This window comes from Vipera berus, assembly GCF_964194415.1.
Source record: "Vipera berus genome assembly, chromosome: 1".
In the NCBI taxonomy this organism is placed as follows: domain Eukaryota; kingdom Metazoa; phylum Chordata; class Lepidosauria; order Squamata; family Viperidae; genus Vipera; species Vipera berus.
Window position 1 is genome coordinate 197,091,027 of NC_138202.1, and position 17,377 is coordinate 197,108,403.

Consider the following 17,377-nt stretch of genomic DNA (forward strand, 5'->3'; position numbering starts at 1 on the left):
CCCTGTGGTAGAGCAGCATTTATCAATCCCCATCCAATTTGTTAACTGTTCCCTTTTCCTATGGAAATTGTGAAAATTCAACTTTAGAATGGCTGCTCAGGATAAATTTATCAACTGGATGGCATTTTTAAAGCCAGAGACTGATACCTTTCATTTTGTTATCTTTACTTTTTTTTACTGATAGGATTATGCCATAACATTTATTTTTGTAATTTGCCTTATATTTTTGTTGCAGAAAAGCAAAAAAGATGTTCAGAGTAAACAAATCAATAATATTTCCACATGTACATTTGCATTTAACTGGAAGCGCTTAGCCAAAGTTGGCTGATCTCAAAATATGGTTGGACCTGATAAGTGCTTGGATGGGATGCCACCAGGATATCTATACATGGGAAATCAAAGCAGTATTCTACAAGAATACTAACCTAATCATTTGAATATTCTTGCCAAGAAAGCAACGTGGAGGTGGTCTTCGTGTTGTCACCAAAAGCTCAGTTTGGCTTAAGGGAGATTTTATTATCACTTTTACGAACACGTTCTCTTTGAGCGAACGGCAATCAGTACCCTCATAGGCTCTACTTCTCATGAAAGACAAAAACCATTCAGAGGCCACAAAAACGAATTTGATATGAAAGATACGTACAGTGAAGACGTCGTCATCTCCAACTTCAGTTTCATTATGGATCGTGGAAGATGATGTCGTAGAACCTGCAAAGACATTTTAAAATGTGTGTTGTTCCTTTAGATAAAACATTATATTCCAGCCACCCTATTAAGAAAAATGTACCGGAGGACAAATATTTCTTTTGGGCACAGTCATCTCTCTCATAAACCACCTATTAAGCCCACATTTCCAAAGTCAAACAAGCCAGAGTGTGGTGCTGGAATGAAGAAGAGCACCTGGACTCGTGATTAAAAGCCAGGTCAATATTCTTTAGGACAAAACCATTTTTTCCCGTTTTCACAAAAGCAAAATTCTGTCTGGAATTTTGTTTTTGTGAATTCCTGATCAAGTCTTTTAGAATGGTACAAAAAATTAGGTGAATTAGGACTTGGGCTTTCCTCTTGCCACTCTCCAACTATGTAAAGAATTTAAAAACCTAAGATACAAATTAGTTGGCAAAATAATAAATAATTTACAATTTAACATCAATCTTAAAAAGTCTACTCAAGAGAACAGCAAATATGGAAAACAAAAAGAAAGATCCACAGTGTGAGAAATACATGACACTTGCTCACTCTGGATTAACCTTGCAGTTCCTTCTAACATTAACAGTTCCTAGATAGTAAAGAGGACTGGCTGAATGATGGGATTACATTCTCTGAAAGTCAATATAGAAGGTTAAGACTCTGATTTAAGTAATTAGCAGGGCTTCAGTGAAAGACATACAACCTTCTGTCTTCAAAGTTGGCACCAAAAACAAAGAAATGGGGGGGGGGAAATAGAGAAGACAGCCATTTTGCTACACACATTAAAGTGGTAGGATATTGTATAGTACCTTCTGTGAGATCTTCAATGGCTTTTCTCACCCCTCTGTCAAATGCTCGTGCATCAGCAGGGCTTAGAAAAGTGAGTCCAAATTTTCGGTTGTCAACTTTCCAGTGGTGAAATATAGGATTTGCCTTAGTGTAGATCAAGTCTTTTTTCACATAGCATTCCAGCACCACCTGGGGTGAAAATGCAAAGAGGTGCAATGATGATATTTACAGGCAAAGGACACAAGTTTGTTAGCGTAATTTACTACTTCCTCTTGCATGCATAAAAAACATTAAGTCTGCTTATTTTGCAGTTGTTTGGTATGAGTCTCCTTTCAACACAAGAAATCAGGAAAATTAAATGAGAGAGGACAACATGCTTGAAACATTTCCTGCTTGGCTGATAGAGGAACACAAACCTTTATATTACACACCGTATTTCATATCTCTGTAAAGCCAAGTTTAACTTCCTTAGGAACTTATTTTCAATATGTGTTTGTGTATAAATATTATATCATTTCAGCATTCATGACTTTACTCTTTTTCATGCAAAATGAAATCCAATCCATATAGATATATAGTTAGTACCATGGAGTCATTGCTGCTCCATTTTATAATGAAAACTCCTTAATCTCACAATACATGGACAGACTCAGTTTCAACTGGAAAATTATCTTAAACCAAGCCAAATCCAAAAATGCTAGGGAATTCCTGGAAGCCTAGCATTTAGACAAATAAGCCATCAATAGATAAGGTAAAGGTAAAGGTTCCCCCGCACATGCGTGCTAGTCGTTTCCGACTCTAGGGGCCGGTGCTCATCTCCGTTTCAAAGCCGAAGAGCCAGCGCTTGTCCGAGGACATCTCCGTGGTCATGTGGCCGGCATGACTAGACGCCAAAGGCGCACGGAACGCTGTTACCTTCCCACCGGAGTGGTCCCTATTTTTCTACTTGCATTTTTACGTGCTTTCAAACTGCTAGGTTGGCAGAAGCTGGGACGAGTAACAGGCGCTCACTCTGCTACACGGCACTCGGGATTCGACCCACCAAACTGCCGACCTTCTGATCGACAAGCTCAGCGTCCTAACCCACTGAGCCACCGTGTCCCTTTTCATCAATAGATACATAGAGACAAATCACATTTACATATGGTTCAAAAGAGACAATAAAAAACCTAAAAAGAAAACAAAAAAACTAGAACACATCCTGGCCAGTAGCTTACACCCAGATAAGCAGGGATTAACACATACCAAACAATCAAGCAAAAAACAATACCCTAATCAAGGATCTACCAAGGAGAAAACCATACTCCCACCAACACTGCCAGTGCAAGCTACTGTAGATAAACAGGAAGCAAACCCCACATTCACTAGGACTGATGATGTTGTGTCTACAAGCAAACAACTAAGCTCAGAGAATATCAAGGATTCCACAGTTCAACCCTGAGGTACAAATATTCTTTTCTTTTGGGCAATTAGTACCACACTGATCACTCACATCTCAGAGCCAACCATGTAATCATTATTCTTTTTTTCTTCCTCTGCTACAGTTTTGTCTAATTTAATATTGGACTACAGCTATCATAAAACACTGGTAGAAGCCCAACAGTCATGCTAATTAGAAGATACTAGAGTTTAATTTATTATAGTGTTTTCAAATTGCTTTGACTATAAGCACATCTCCAAACCACTATCTTATCACTGAATCAGTGAAGCCCAGCTCATTCAAAAACATCTGTATGACCAAACCATAATAACTGATTCATCATCTCGTTCCGTATTTATTTTAACAATACCTTCATTTATCAGTGGTTTAACCACTCACGGTAGAACAACCGCATTTTTAACAGCTTCCAAGATTTGTGGGGTTGTGGGAACTACCCACTAACAATTTTGCTATTTTCCCTATTGAACCGGAAACAGCTAAAATCTATATATTGCGTTATTGGTTAAGACTTGGATAGTGAGACCTGCATTATAAATGGTACCGAACATACCAACCTTGTAAGTTAGGTTAAGTTATTCATTTATGATTGAGTTGTAAATTAAGTTATTCATTATAAAGGTTTAAAGGTTTTCTCTGTCCAGCTGAGGGATCATGCATTGCCTGAGAGACGTTTTCATCATCCTGTGGCTAGCATAAAAATACAGAAGACAGTGACCTTTCCCACCAAGGTGGTACCTATTTATCAACTGGGATTTCCATGCTTCTGAACTGTTAGGTTGGCAGAAGCTGGAATAAGTAACAGGCGCTCATCCTATCATGCAACGCTTGGGTCTTGAACCTGGGCTGTCAGCTTTCCTGGTGACAAGCTCAGGGTCTTAACGGTTGAGCCATTGTGCCACCCTTATTCATTATGCTCGCCACCAAATCATCATGAAGTCATGATGGGCAAATGCAATTCAGAACTCTGGAGAAAGGGTAAGCAACTTGGTTGATATGCACCCTTCTTTCTGTAGACAGGATGTGCATATATATATATATACTCACACAAGCTGCAAAAAGCCCTGGCCATACTTTCAGTGACAAACCTGAAGAATCTGGGGTGCAGAGTAAAGGCAAAAGCATACTTAGGTCACCTAGAACCTCAACCAGACCCCACATCTGATGGGACCACTTCATTTTTGAGGGGCCATTACAGAAAGATAGTTTGATTTGAGGAAACAAACTTATTTAAAGAAGGGGAAGAGGCAGATTGATTTCATGAGGAACCCAATTAGGAGTGAAAATGTTCAGTAGCCACAGAGCATCTACAGTGGGGAAAACGAAGGGATGGAATGATTTTCTTTATAAATGAGACTGTCTGCTAAACAGCATTAACTTACTTTATTTAAAGTATCTAAAATATATAAACTGCTTCTAGTTCATAGTAATTCAACAGTAATTCAACCCACAACTAACTTGTTTTATTCTTTACCAATTCTTCTTGCCTTAGAAATACTGTCTCCCCTTTCTTTTATTTTCTGACTAGGATCACATTTCACTTCCAATGGAGTAGAATATTGCTGAGAAAGGCACAGTTGGCTGGGACTCTGAAGACTTCATGCTGCAACATTTTATTGCAGGCCTCATTTGTTATGTCCAAGACATAAAGGTGCACCAAAACGTGTATCTGTTATCTCTTTAGTTTCTTACTCCATTTTTGGATTAGACTAGAATTTGTGGACAGGGACACCTTCTGATTAAAAGTGGGCAAGAACTCCTAAAATCTGAGAGTTATTTGTCCCCCAAAAGCAGGAAGCTGTGGTCACAGCAAAGTCACAGCAAAGAGCTACATTTAAATCATCCTGGCATTTTTGCTCTACTGGACTCTTATCTCAAATGAAATGGTATGAATAATTCAGTTCCATTTCAAAAGCTGGAATTACCTCATACAAAGTGGCTGGCTTTGTTAGTGTTTTTTTTTAATATTTCTAATCTGTTTAGCAAATTTTGGAAAAAAATGGTTGTTTTCCATTCTCATTCTCTTTAAACCTTTAAGGAGTTTAAACATTAATAGGCACCTTGCTCTTTGTGAAAACAATACATAACGTCCTTTTGCACTAAAAGAAGTTTTGTAGATGTATCACACATGAGCTTAGGAAATGTTAAGAAAGATGGGAGGGGGGCATTTTGGAAGAAAAGGGACCAAAGTCCATACCAGATCAATTTAATTTACCAGTTTGTCTTTTTGCCTTTCTCCATGGATGAGAAATCCATTTCTTCCATTAGCCTCTGTGCACTGGATCTTGCAGACACCAACCCTACTAAGGCCACCTCCTTCTTGGGGCAGCCATCCTCCACTGGAGTCATCTCGGGTCATAACCACAGCTTTGACTCGCACAATATAGCTGTCACTGCAACAGACAAAAACAGGAGACAATTAAATCACAGAGTCCATTTTACAGTTTTCAGCATCTGATTATCTAAAGCTACAGAAAAACCAGTAGTCTTCTGGGGATGTAAGACCTCAACTAAAAAATATGATCTGCCATCATAGCTAAAAAGTGATACAACAAAAAGATTCCAGGCGTCATTCATGCTCAGTCCAGCTGAGTGCCTCAAGGAAAATCTTCATATTGAGAAGGTAGATCAGGGGTGTCAAACTCAATTTCATTGAGGGCCACATCAGCATTGTGGTTGCCCTCAGGGGGCCGGGTGGGCGCAGCTGGAGTGCGTAAGGCCTACTGGGTGGGCATGGCTAGCTCCACATCATTGGCATCAAGGGTGCCTATGGGGGCCTGGGCAGGAGTGGGACAGATCTGGGGGTCTCTGGCAGAAGGAGGGTCTCTGGGCCAGGGCCAAGGCAGCGGGGACCGTTCCCTCACTGTTTCCAGGATGGCTTCGGGGCCACATGAAACCACTTCGCGGGCTGGATCTGGCCCCCGGGCCTTGTGTTTGACATGTCTGAGGTAGATCTTTCTTTGCACATGAGCAACCTACATTCGGCACCAAGAAAACTCAAGTAATCCCACATGCTAAGGGATGCAGATGACTTTTTAATGGGGATGGGGGAGGATGAATAGTTAAGCATCTATGGAGTGAGATCAATGTTTATGGTTCATTTTGAAACAAAAAGATTCAATCTGGCCTTATGGGCTCTTGCCTATAAAAGCTGACCTCAGAACAAATGCATTAGACAATGCTGCTGTGTGACTCTTGCTGCATGGAGCTACTGGTACTTGACACAGGAAGGTCAGAACTGTAAATATATAGTTTTTGGAGATGAGGGAGAGGAACAGTAGGACTGAAGGGCGAGTCGAAAGAGTAAAGTGTCCAAGTACAATAGAACAGCATTACTGTAGAAACCCTAGGACTGAGAAAAGAGAAGGATCCTTTAATTTTGCTTTTATTTCCTCCTGTTTCATCATTTTCCGAATCCTACACAACTTATCGCAAGCTTACCCAGAGGAATCTTCATTTCTATTTGTTACGCTACAAACACTCCAGCAGGAATGAAGTGCTGGCCATTCTCGATTCTTTTCTTAAAAGATCAAATCATGTAGGCTTGTCTAAAGAAGTGCCATCTCTTTCTCTCTTTCCAATTATTTTATGTAATATAATATAAAGCATTTTCCTTACAGAAAGAAAACATTGAACAAGATACTCACATACAACTCATGATCAAATCCTTAATGAAGGACTGCATTAGAATAAATGCAACTGAAATTCACAGATGCAGCTTTCAATCTGGACTTTAGTAACAGAAACACTTTGTACTTTGTGGAGATTTGTATGATACAATGTGATTTCAACTACAGCCAATTCTCGACTTACAACAAATCGTTTATTGATCATTCATTCAGAGTTACAATGACACTGAAAAAAGTGACCTACAGTATGACCAGTTTTCACACCTATGATCATGTGACATCTCCATAGTCACATGATCAAAGACACTTGGCTACTGACTTATATTTATGACTGGTTGTAGTGTCCTAGGGTCACGTGATCTCCTTTTGCAAACTTCTGACAAGCAAAGTCGGCAGGGAAGCCAGATTCACTTAACAAGTTTGGCAAGAAAAGTCATAAAATGGGGCAAACTCACTTAATAAATCTTTCACTTAGCAACAGAAATTTCAGGTTCAATTGTAAATTGAGGACTATCTTAAAGCTCTCTCTTCAAGGAAATTTTGAAATTCAATATATCGTGAGAAATTAAGCAATCTCTAGGGAGGGAGGGAGGGAGGGAGGGAGGGAGGGAGAGAGAGAGAGAGAGAGAGAGAGAGAGAGAGAGAGAGCTGATAAGATATGACTCATTTATTGTTTCTCTACCAGAAGCTTGGTGAACAAAAGCAAATGGAAATAAACCAATAGTTCTTATTACTCTGTCCGTCCATCCACTCCTTCAGGGTAGGTCTGCCCAGTAATAAGGATGCCAGCCCAGTACTCTATTGAAAAAGCAGACCCTACCAACCTTTTAAGATATTTACTTCCCACATAGACATTTATATGTCCAAGACTATAAATAACTCCAATAACAACTTCCCTAGCCCAGACGTTCTAAACTCATGCTATTCTGAGGGCAGTGTTATATCTGTACATCTTCTATTAATTGGCTAATATAATTCAACTGATGCCTGTGATGGTGGAAGCTTTAGGAAAATGCATATCTCCAAACTACTAAGCTAATTGGTAAACACCTAGTCCCTTCTACCGCTCCTTTCATAGTCTGTTTATATATTAAATGGAAGCATTTTTTTTAACACTTGGGGTGTAGCTGGATACTGTATTATATGCTATATATTCATGCTGCTGATAGCATGGACTTCCACGCCAACATCCTTCAAGTCTTCAGTATAGTATTTATGAAAAGAATCTGGTTCAAAGACAACTTTAATAAATACTAGATAACTGCTTATCAAGTAAACAGAAAATACTGTAAATGGCTCTAATATTTGGTTTTCAACATCAAACATAATATCTGCATTAGAGGTTATCTGACGAAATAGGACTGGTGTCAATGCCATTTGTATTTCTATTCATGTATACCTGTAATTAATGGGGAAAAAAGATTCATAATATATTTGGATGATGGAAGAATGTTTACGAAGAATAGGACAAAGTGGAAAAAATAAGACAGAAATGCTGGTCATAAAATTGTGGGTAGTATGTAAGGAAAGAATGTTTGCCAAATGGAACAAAACAGATGCATAGAAAGAGTACTTCTGCTTGTTTGGTCACATGGAAATATATGGATACTGGGTATGTCAGGAAAAACAAAAACAATGTGAATGCCGTGGGAATGTACTTATACAGTACATATACTTATACGTGTGATAAGAAAAGCATGATAGGATCAAGAAAAAATAGGTGTCACGTGAATGTGGATTGAATACAAAGTCAGTGACTAGTATGAAAACAATATGGAGTAGTCATATAGAGAGAATGTATGAGGATTAAGGTGGCAAAAGAAATATATGAAAGAGGAATGAACAGATCAAGAAAAGGGGAAAGTTGGGGAAATCCATGGCAATTTATGAGATCCTAAAAGAGCGTAAGAATTTAAAGATCAAAAGACAGACGGACAGTAAAGTATGGCAAGTACATACTAATTGATTAGATTTCTTTTAATGTTTTCTTACCTCCTATTTTTATTTTGCTTTGCTGGCTACTTTCTACTTTTCTACTGAGTCTATACCACGGGTCGGCAACCCGCGGTTCCGGAGCCGCATGCAGCTCTTTGAGCCGTCTCCTGCGACTCCCAGCCGCCCGGTGCGCGCACACCTCTTCGAACAGTCGTTCGGAGGTGCGCACGCACCTCTCGGAATGGGTAGCGGCGCCGTTTCTTGGGAAAGCTGCCGCGGTCCGTCTGCAAAGCTGCCGCTTTTGGAAGCTTTGCAGACGGGCCGCGGCAGCTTTCCCAAGAAGCGGCGCCGCTGCCCGTTCGCGCGCGCACCTCTCCAAAGGTTTGGGGAGGTGCACGCGCACCTACGGTCGTTCGGAGAGGTGCGCGCGCACCTCTCGGAATGGGCAGCGGCGCCGCTCTTTGAGAAAGCTGCCGCGGCCCGTCTGCAAAGCTGCCGCTTTCGGAAGCTTTGCAGACGGGCCGCGGCAGCTTTCCCAAGAAGTGGCGCCGCTGCCCGTTTACGCGCGCACCTCTCCAAAGGTTTGGGGAGGTGCACGCGCACCTACGGTCGTTCGGAGAGGTGCGCGCGCACCTCTCGGAATGGGCAGCGGCGCCGCTCTTTGAGAAAGCTGCCGCGGCACGTTTGCAGGCTGCCGAAAGCGGCAGCTTTGCAGACAGGCCATCGCCGTTGCGCAACCGGGAACCAGTTCCATCACACATAAAAAAAATGGCAACCGCGCGCGTCCGCGCAAGAAAAAACCATTTTGCGCATGCGCAAAACTTTTTTTGCGCATGCACGTGCATGGACGCACGCACGTGGCTCCCACTTTTTTTTATGTGTGATGGAACCGGTTCCCAGTGGCTCTTTTCCTTTTTCAGGTTGCCGACCCCTGGTCTATACAAACATGTTGCTAACTCCAAAAAACAACAACCCCCCCCCCCCGGTGAATCCCTATGTTTGTATCTTCATTAAGAATGGTGTATTACTCTATATAGGCTATATACCCTATAACAAATATATGGAAAGAAATCCATTTGTCTTCAGCTTGGATTAGTTTTCTAACAGATAAATTTCTTTCTGCATGCAAAACAATATATCCATTTTATAATAAAAGCACTGATTTATACTACACTCAATGTTTCTAGAAGGCATTTAGCATTTTCAGCTTGGTGCTCTGTCTAGTCCTGTTTTGATACCTCCCTCCCTCAAGCATGGCCATAATAAGCTGAAATCTAGCCCAACTTGAAGAAAATGGGAGGTATTTTCAAGATTTGAATTGTATTTTCCCTTAATGATGGTTATTGGTAGCATTTTTAGTACTTCAAAATAAGGCTTAGTTTCCAACTGATATCCTTTCATGAAACAAAGAAGCATGTCTGTATTATTCATATTGATTCAAAATAAAACTACATTTCTCTTAATGCAGGATATTTGGAGTATATGAACTTTAAGTCTCTTTTTATATGCTACTTGGTAAATACAGCCTTTACCAAGAAGCACAAATGCTACTATATAAAACATCCTTTTCTAAATTTCTGAAGGTAAAATACTCTAGGCACACAGTTATTGACTGGGAACCTATTCTGCTTACAAAGATTGAAAATGACAATATAGATTGAATATGATTATGCTTCCTTGCTGACATGAAGGAACTATGTATTCATGAGGTTTAACATTATTAATGGTACATATATAGCATTGTTCAGATGCTTAAAGCATTTCTCATACATTATCCTTATGATAAAAGGTAAAGGTAAAGGTTCCCCCGCACATGCATGCTAGTCGTTTCCAACTCTAGGGGCCGGTGCTCATCTCCGTTTCAAAGCTGAAGAGCCAGCGCTTGTCCGAGGACGTCTCCGTGGTCATGTGGCCGGCATGACTAGACGCCAAAGGCGCACGGAACGCTGTTACCTTCCCACCATAGTGGTCCCTATTTTTCTAGTTGCATTTTTACGTGCTTTCGAACTGCTAGGTTGGCAGAAGCTGGGACGAGTAACAGGCGCTCACTCTGTTACGCGGCACTTGGGATTCGACCCGCCAAACTGCCGACCTTCTGACTGACAAGCTCAGCATCCTAACCTACTGAGCCACCGCGTCCCTTTTATCCTTATGATAGCCATGTACAATAATCAGCAGTGTTCACAGCATATTGCAGCTGTGGGGCTTTGAGAATGCGCTAGCCTAAAGTTTTAGACATAGGTACATTGTTCAGTTTATGATAGGTCGGAGTCCTCTTGCAGAGATTCCCACGCACTTTAACTTTAAAATAAGCCCCACCTAGTTCATTGGAATTTCTCTTTATTATATTCTTTTCTTTCTTCCTTTTTCCATGCACTTTTTCCTCCTCTTGTTTCTTTTCTTTAAGTTTAGCTTGTATTATTAGTATGGCTGTCAGACTTATTTATTTCAAAGGGAGATGAAAAATTATTAATTTCAAGCAGTTTTATGTTATTTCAATCTTTCCAAGTGGCTGACAGGAAAAAACAACACAATGAATGCAATAATAGTCAACACCATCTTCAAAACCATAGCTTGAACTTCTCTGTGTATTATAGATCCATCAATCTTCAAAAGATGTCTTAAAGAGCAAAGAATAGGAAAAAAAACTGCCGAGCTGCAACTTGCTGGAAGTTGATATCATGGGGTAGTACAGGGATGTCAAACTGCCGGCCCACGGGCTGGATGTGTCATGCCGAAAACACGCCCACCCCATTGCTGGCAATGGAAAAGAAGTCATGATATGCCGCAACATGTCACGTGACGTTGCGAGTTTGACACCCCTGGGGTAGTAAGATAAGGAGGATCATATCTTCCCCACCTCCGCTGAAGAGACCGATTTATAGTAATGGCAGTATACTGACCTGATCTATAGACTGAAATGAAGACAAAGGAAGAAAGTTGCATGATCAGATGTACCATGGTTTAAACCATTATGGCTAAAGAATTGCAGTTACTTATAACTTAATATCTTCTAGGGGTGATTTTTCCCGCCATTTTTCACAATCTTAGCTGGTATGAATGATGCCAAATTACTTGGAAATTTACAGGAGGCAGAGCAGGTGCAGTTTTTATAATTATGACTTGTGTATTCCTAAGTATAATTATAATATTCTCTAGGAGACAATTAAAGGTTCGTAATTTCTTCAGAAAATCACAATTAGCTTGATATACCATTAGAATGAAATAGCACTGAGGATATTTAAAGCAATCAATTTATTGAGCTGTGCATTTTGAAAACTTCAAAGAATATCCCTATTCAAGACTCTAGGGCAGGGATGTCAAACTCGTCACGTGATGTGATGTATCGCAACTTTTTTCCCATTGCTGGCAATGGGGTGGGCGCAGTTTTGGCATGATGCATCTGGCCCGCGGGCTGGCAGTTTGACACCCCTGCTCTAGGCCATCATTCTATGCGCATCCTGTGTATTTGTAAAAAAATATAATTCGTTATCTTACATTATCCTTTTTTAAAAAGAACTTCATAATAGGGACCCTAGACATAATAATTAAATGATACTGGAAAAGTTGCATTGCTTGAAAATCTGAGAAATAGCTGCTCTTCCCTTCGTAAATCAGACCCTGTGACTGGATTATCAAACCTATGTCAGAATAAGGGCAACAACCCATTCAGCAGAGTTGAAATCTTGACAAGTGAAGTCACTTTCCGATTTTCTCAGCTTAGATACCCCAAATGCAATTGTCTAAAAAAGCACAGTCCAATTATAAATATAAAAAGTCCTAATATTCTAATTAAAGAAATATTAATATACATAAGGATGTGACAAGAGAAAATTGGCAATGAAGCCAAAGGCAGATCTATCACCTTTAACAGATGAGAGGTGAGAGCAGTATAACGGGTTGTGAGAACAACCTTTAGATAGGAGATGAAAGAGTCGCAGCCCGAGACAATGATCTGATAAGAGGAAACTGAGTCCATCACCAGGAATGGGGTGGGAAAAGCATCTAAGAGATAACTGATTCTCTCTTGTCCTCTGGTCAGAGAGCAGGGAAGTGCTTTCAGACGGGCAATATTCTGTTAGTCTAACCTTAGAATAAAGGTAGCATTAGTATTCTTGATTTTGTATTCCGAAGTATCTTGAAGGATTCACAAGCTGGAACTCTCGGATCTCCAAAAACTGGGAAAACTATGAGCAATTGAAATGATCTGGCAGAAAGATGGACGAGTCCTCCCCTGATAATATAATATTGTAATTCAGTCATATGGGCCGTTTAGAAATAAGGGAAAGTGCACTGGTTATGGGATCTGCAATCAGCAAATGTAATGATGCTTGATGATGCTTGAAAGGGGAGACTAAATGGATCTTCAGACTACCTGTAGTTTCTGTGAAAGAACACAACCAATTTCAATGAAGTGATTATTTAAGGGACTTTCTGATCTATCTGGGGAAGTTTCCTGCACTTCTAACTGCTAAGTTTGTAAAGCCGCCCTGAGTCTTCGGAGAAGGGCGAGATATAAATGGAATTTAAATAAATAAATAAATAAATAAATAAATAAATAAATAAATAAATAAATTTTTGAGGCCTTAGGCCACTGCACTCAGGAGGGGGGAATAGATGGGTAACCTAGACATCAGGGTGTTGACTCTCTGTCAGAATCCATTTATATTTCATTTCTAACTATCTCCGAGCTGGAACCAAATCTCACCTTCTCCTGGATTCTGTCATATTCCCAAGGGAGAGAGGGAATAGGCATGCGGTCTTTATTGCTTTCACTTCCTCCATTAAATGTAACCTTTTGTTTATTCGCCTGTCTGCTATCCATTACAGTGTAATAAATTGGTTTCTATACTATGCATCCCTCTGAACTCTTCCTCCCTTACAACTAGGCAACTAGGAAAAGGGGTGGGGAAAGAGACACAAACCTCCGGGATCTGGTTTATTTCTCCAAAGGAGGTGTAAAGAGCTGTGGAATGATTGTACTGCAAATGGTATCGGATTGATGTTATCTTTCCTTTCCCATGATGGGCTTACCACCGGTTTGGAACTGCCCTGATGAACTGTGGGGTGGGGTTATGCTTGGGGACACTTTAAAAATATTGATCTGTAAGGGAATCCCTCAGATCCTGTCTATTATGCCTGCTATCTCCTAATTCTGAGTAAAAGTTCCTGCTTGGAAGAAACTATCTCCAAGAGTTCTGCTTTCTTAAGATGTGGGTTTGAGGTGGGCCCTGACATTCTCCTTCCAATGTGTTTGACCAAAATTACAGTACCAAGTCAGCTCCTTAGAATTCTAAGCTGAACATTAAGAAAAGGTCCAACAGGAAGAGCAGAAATAGTGAACTGCCAATGCGCTTATGAATAAGCATAAGTTAAAACTCATTAGCAGGCATATTTTATCACCATTCTGACTTTGAAATGGCCTATTAATAAGTTGATGGGTATGGGAGATATCTTTTGGAATTATTTCCAGAAAAATATATCACTAGATTTACCTCACCACCTTCCTGAAAGGGAGCTAAAATATAAATATATGAATAGGAAAGACTAATAATAATTTACTAATTGTGATGGATTTAGACTCAGGAGCAATATGTGTCTCAGCTGCAATGCTAGAGGAATCAAGCAAGAGACTGCTATTCATTTCCTATTTTTGGGCTTTTGATAGGCATCTGGTTGACTACTGTGGGATGCTGGATGATATAGGTCTTTAGTCTGAGTCACCTTGACTTTTTTTAGGTCTTCTACTTGACTCAAAGTTTGGTAGCCAAAGCAAGAAACTTGGAATTACCCAGGCTGGTTCTCTTTAGACAGGTGTTTCTTTTCTTTTTTATATTTTATTTTTTAAAGAGATAGTATCAATAAATGAAGGCGATCAAACCGGTCAGTCCTAGAGGAGATCAACCCTGACTGCTCTTTAGAAGGCCAGATCCTGAAGCTAAAACTCAAATACTTTGGCCATCTAATGAGAAGGAAGGACTCACTGGAGAAGAGCCTAATGCTGGGAAAGATTGAGGGCAATAGAAGAAGGGGATGACAGAGAATGAGGTGGCTGGATGGAGTCACTGAAGCAGTAGGCGTGAGCTTAAATGGACTCCAGAAGATGGTAGAGGACAGGAAGGCCTGGAGGAACATTGTCCATAGGGTCGCGATGGGTCGGACACGACTTCGCAACTAACAACAACAAAAATCAATAAATGGATTAGAATTACTGAAGCTACACAATTCAGACACAACCCAACATTAATAAAAGATAATCCATAGCAAAGAATGTTCTTATGATATTAAAATGTTAATATTTTTAGCTTAATGCCAAAATCTATAGTAGCAATCTATAAATGTTAAAAAAGAAAGAAAAAACTCACCCTAAAATATTACAGATTTTAATTTTTAATTTCTGATGTCTCCCTCCTTTCAATCAATTTATAGTACCTATTGGCATAAACATAAGAAACCATACTCGAAGTGTTTCTATCTTGTTCCATAATAAATGATATATATGGATACCATTCTTAATTAAAATTGGTTGAGACAGGAGTCCTGTCTTTAAACAAGTTGCTGTCTCTCCTGCATTCTGAAAAAAAGGATGCTTGTGCTTTGCAAGCTCAGATTGGTCACAATGCATGATATAAGATTATGTGGATTCACAATATAAAGAGATGAAATCTCTCTTCAGTGACAAAACAGTGTTAAGATTCACAAATTGGATCGTTACTTTTTCATTTAAACAGCTTAGGTTGTGACCTTATATGCATTTTTCATGTGAAAAAAATAGAATATAACATTTCTAAATTTCCTTTGAATTTTGAAGCCAAATTTCTACCATTCTGATACATGATATTGTCCAAATGTGCTTGCATATGGATCTATGAATTTGTGAATTCACATAATCTTATATCATGCCTTGTGACCAATGTGAACTTGTAAAGCCCAAGCATCTTTATTCCCCTACAAAAGCACCAAATCTCTTTGACACAGCAATGCACTTTAAGAATAGAGTGCTCTTAATGACTTCACAATTTACAATGAAATAATCATCTGGCTCTGAAGCACCCATTCAGCAAAAGAACATTATAGTGTCAGAGGTCAAAGGCAGGCATTGTTAAATCGAAGCAGACAAAGGGGAAGGGTGGAATTCAATAATGAAGCAAATTAATGGCTGAAACTCCATTCAGAATCTGCACTAATTCCATTCAGCTTCACATTCTGGGTCTCCATTCACATGAGGTGTTCATCAAAAGGAGCAAAACAGATTGATCCAATTATGTCTAAAGAAGACATTTAATTGGATAACTGGAAGGTGTATATATTTTTTAAAGCTTTAGACTTTTTGGAGTGGGGAGAAAGACTGATACTGTCTTGAAATACTGTCAAGCATTTCTTAACAATTCTATTTTCACTTAAGGGCATCACTTTATTTCAGAAATTAATATAACACATTACACAGATTAAGGAGGTAATATTGTGGAGTGAATGGCCTCAGGCTACTGGTATTATATTTTTGGATATATTAATATTTATGGTATTCCCAGAATTACAGTAACTTTGCAAACTAGATAACATTTTAGAATACTTTGTTGTTTTACTACTTCCAAGCTATCATTTCAATTTTTTTGTTTGTCAAATTCTGTCAGAAATTTAGAAATGCTAGTGGTCGCCTAGGCTTTTACTTTAAACCCCAGCTGAATTTGCATTGACTCTTAATAACCGCCAGGCATATTTGAAAAAAGAAACCCAAACAATTCTACAAAAATTGTGGGAAAAGATCACCTTCACTGCTCCTAGCAGAAAACTAATATTTTGTGGGAAAGTCCTGCAGGTGTGACTCTGAAACACACCAACATGGGCAACTGAAAGATTAGATTCTTGCTCACTGTGAATAAACTTTACACAATAAAACAAATGCTCTCTTATCCATGTTATCCATTAATTAGAACCATCAATTAACTATCTTTAAGGTTTTATACCAGGAGAAACATTTGCTGATGAGGACATATTTGGAATATTCAGTATCTTAAGATGGGCACAGATGTGAAATGACTGCCATGCAAGATTTGCTTCTCTGCAAAATGGACACCACAGCAGGTATGGTAGTTTCAAAACCATCATTTACAGAAGGCAAACTAGTTGTCAAGGATACTCTCATCCCAGTAGAAATCTGAAGGGCCAAAGGCATTTCTGCCAATAAATAAGTTAGGGACAATGTTTTGCTTTACAGCATATCTATCACTTGTTTAGTTTCATTTTTAATTAAAGGAATATTTTTAAAATGAAAATTGGGACAAGGAGTCTGGTGAGCACAATGGGAGGTATCTACTGGTATTCTGCTGTTATGTTTAATATATGTTGCCAACCCATGGATAACTGCAATTATTGATCATAGCAGGGGAGAGAAGTGGTTAATTTGCTTTTATAAGCAAACAGGATTCAAATTTACTCAGTACGGTGGTGATCTGGAGACTAACATTCTTCAGATGCACTGGACTTTGACTCCCATCGCCCTAAGCCAACAGAGGAAGGTTTTTCATATTCTACAGAGTTGATCTGGAAAATTGCAGCTAATAACCCAGGTGTTGCCACAAAGCAAACTGCTAAAGTTGGTTCTTGCTCTGACTTCATCATAACTGAAGAATTCCCTTCTTAAATGAAAGCAATATATTACTGAACATCAGTTAAGCCAAGAGAGACAGCCTGGAAAACTTCCTGGCGATGTACTTTTTAAGACCATTCTCTGATGGTTGCTTAAAGCCATTAGTCAGGCTTTCTAGGAAATGAGTTCATAATTAGCCTCATGTCAGATAACACAAAAGCACTTCAGTCACAGCAGGTAACATGTCAGTTCTTTTTAAACATGTTCTCATGTTAAAGCATGGCCAGTCCTCATTTATGAGAAAGC

At 39.4% G+C, this 17,377-nt stretch overlaps 1 protein-coding gene across 2 annotated transcripts in view; it reads right to left on the bottom strand.

Annotated features, from left to right (window-relative positions):
* The window catches only part of SPRED2 (sprouty related EVH1 domain containing 2), a 98,798-nt gene that overhangs the window by 25,713 nt on the left and 55,708 nt on the right, over positions 1–17,377 (bottom strand). For both annotated transcript variants that reach the window (XM_081333312.1, XM_081333313.1), the window contains 3 exons: positions 5,133–5,310; positions 1,500–1,668; positions 644–708 (listed from right to left, as the gene is read on the bottom strand). In XM_081333312.1, the coding sequence (XP_081189438.1) occupies positions 644–708; positions 1,500–1,668; positions 5,133–5,310 (412 nt within the window). The remainder of the gene's footprint in view (positions 1–643; positions 709–1,499; positions 1,669–5,132; positions 5,311–17,377) is intronic.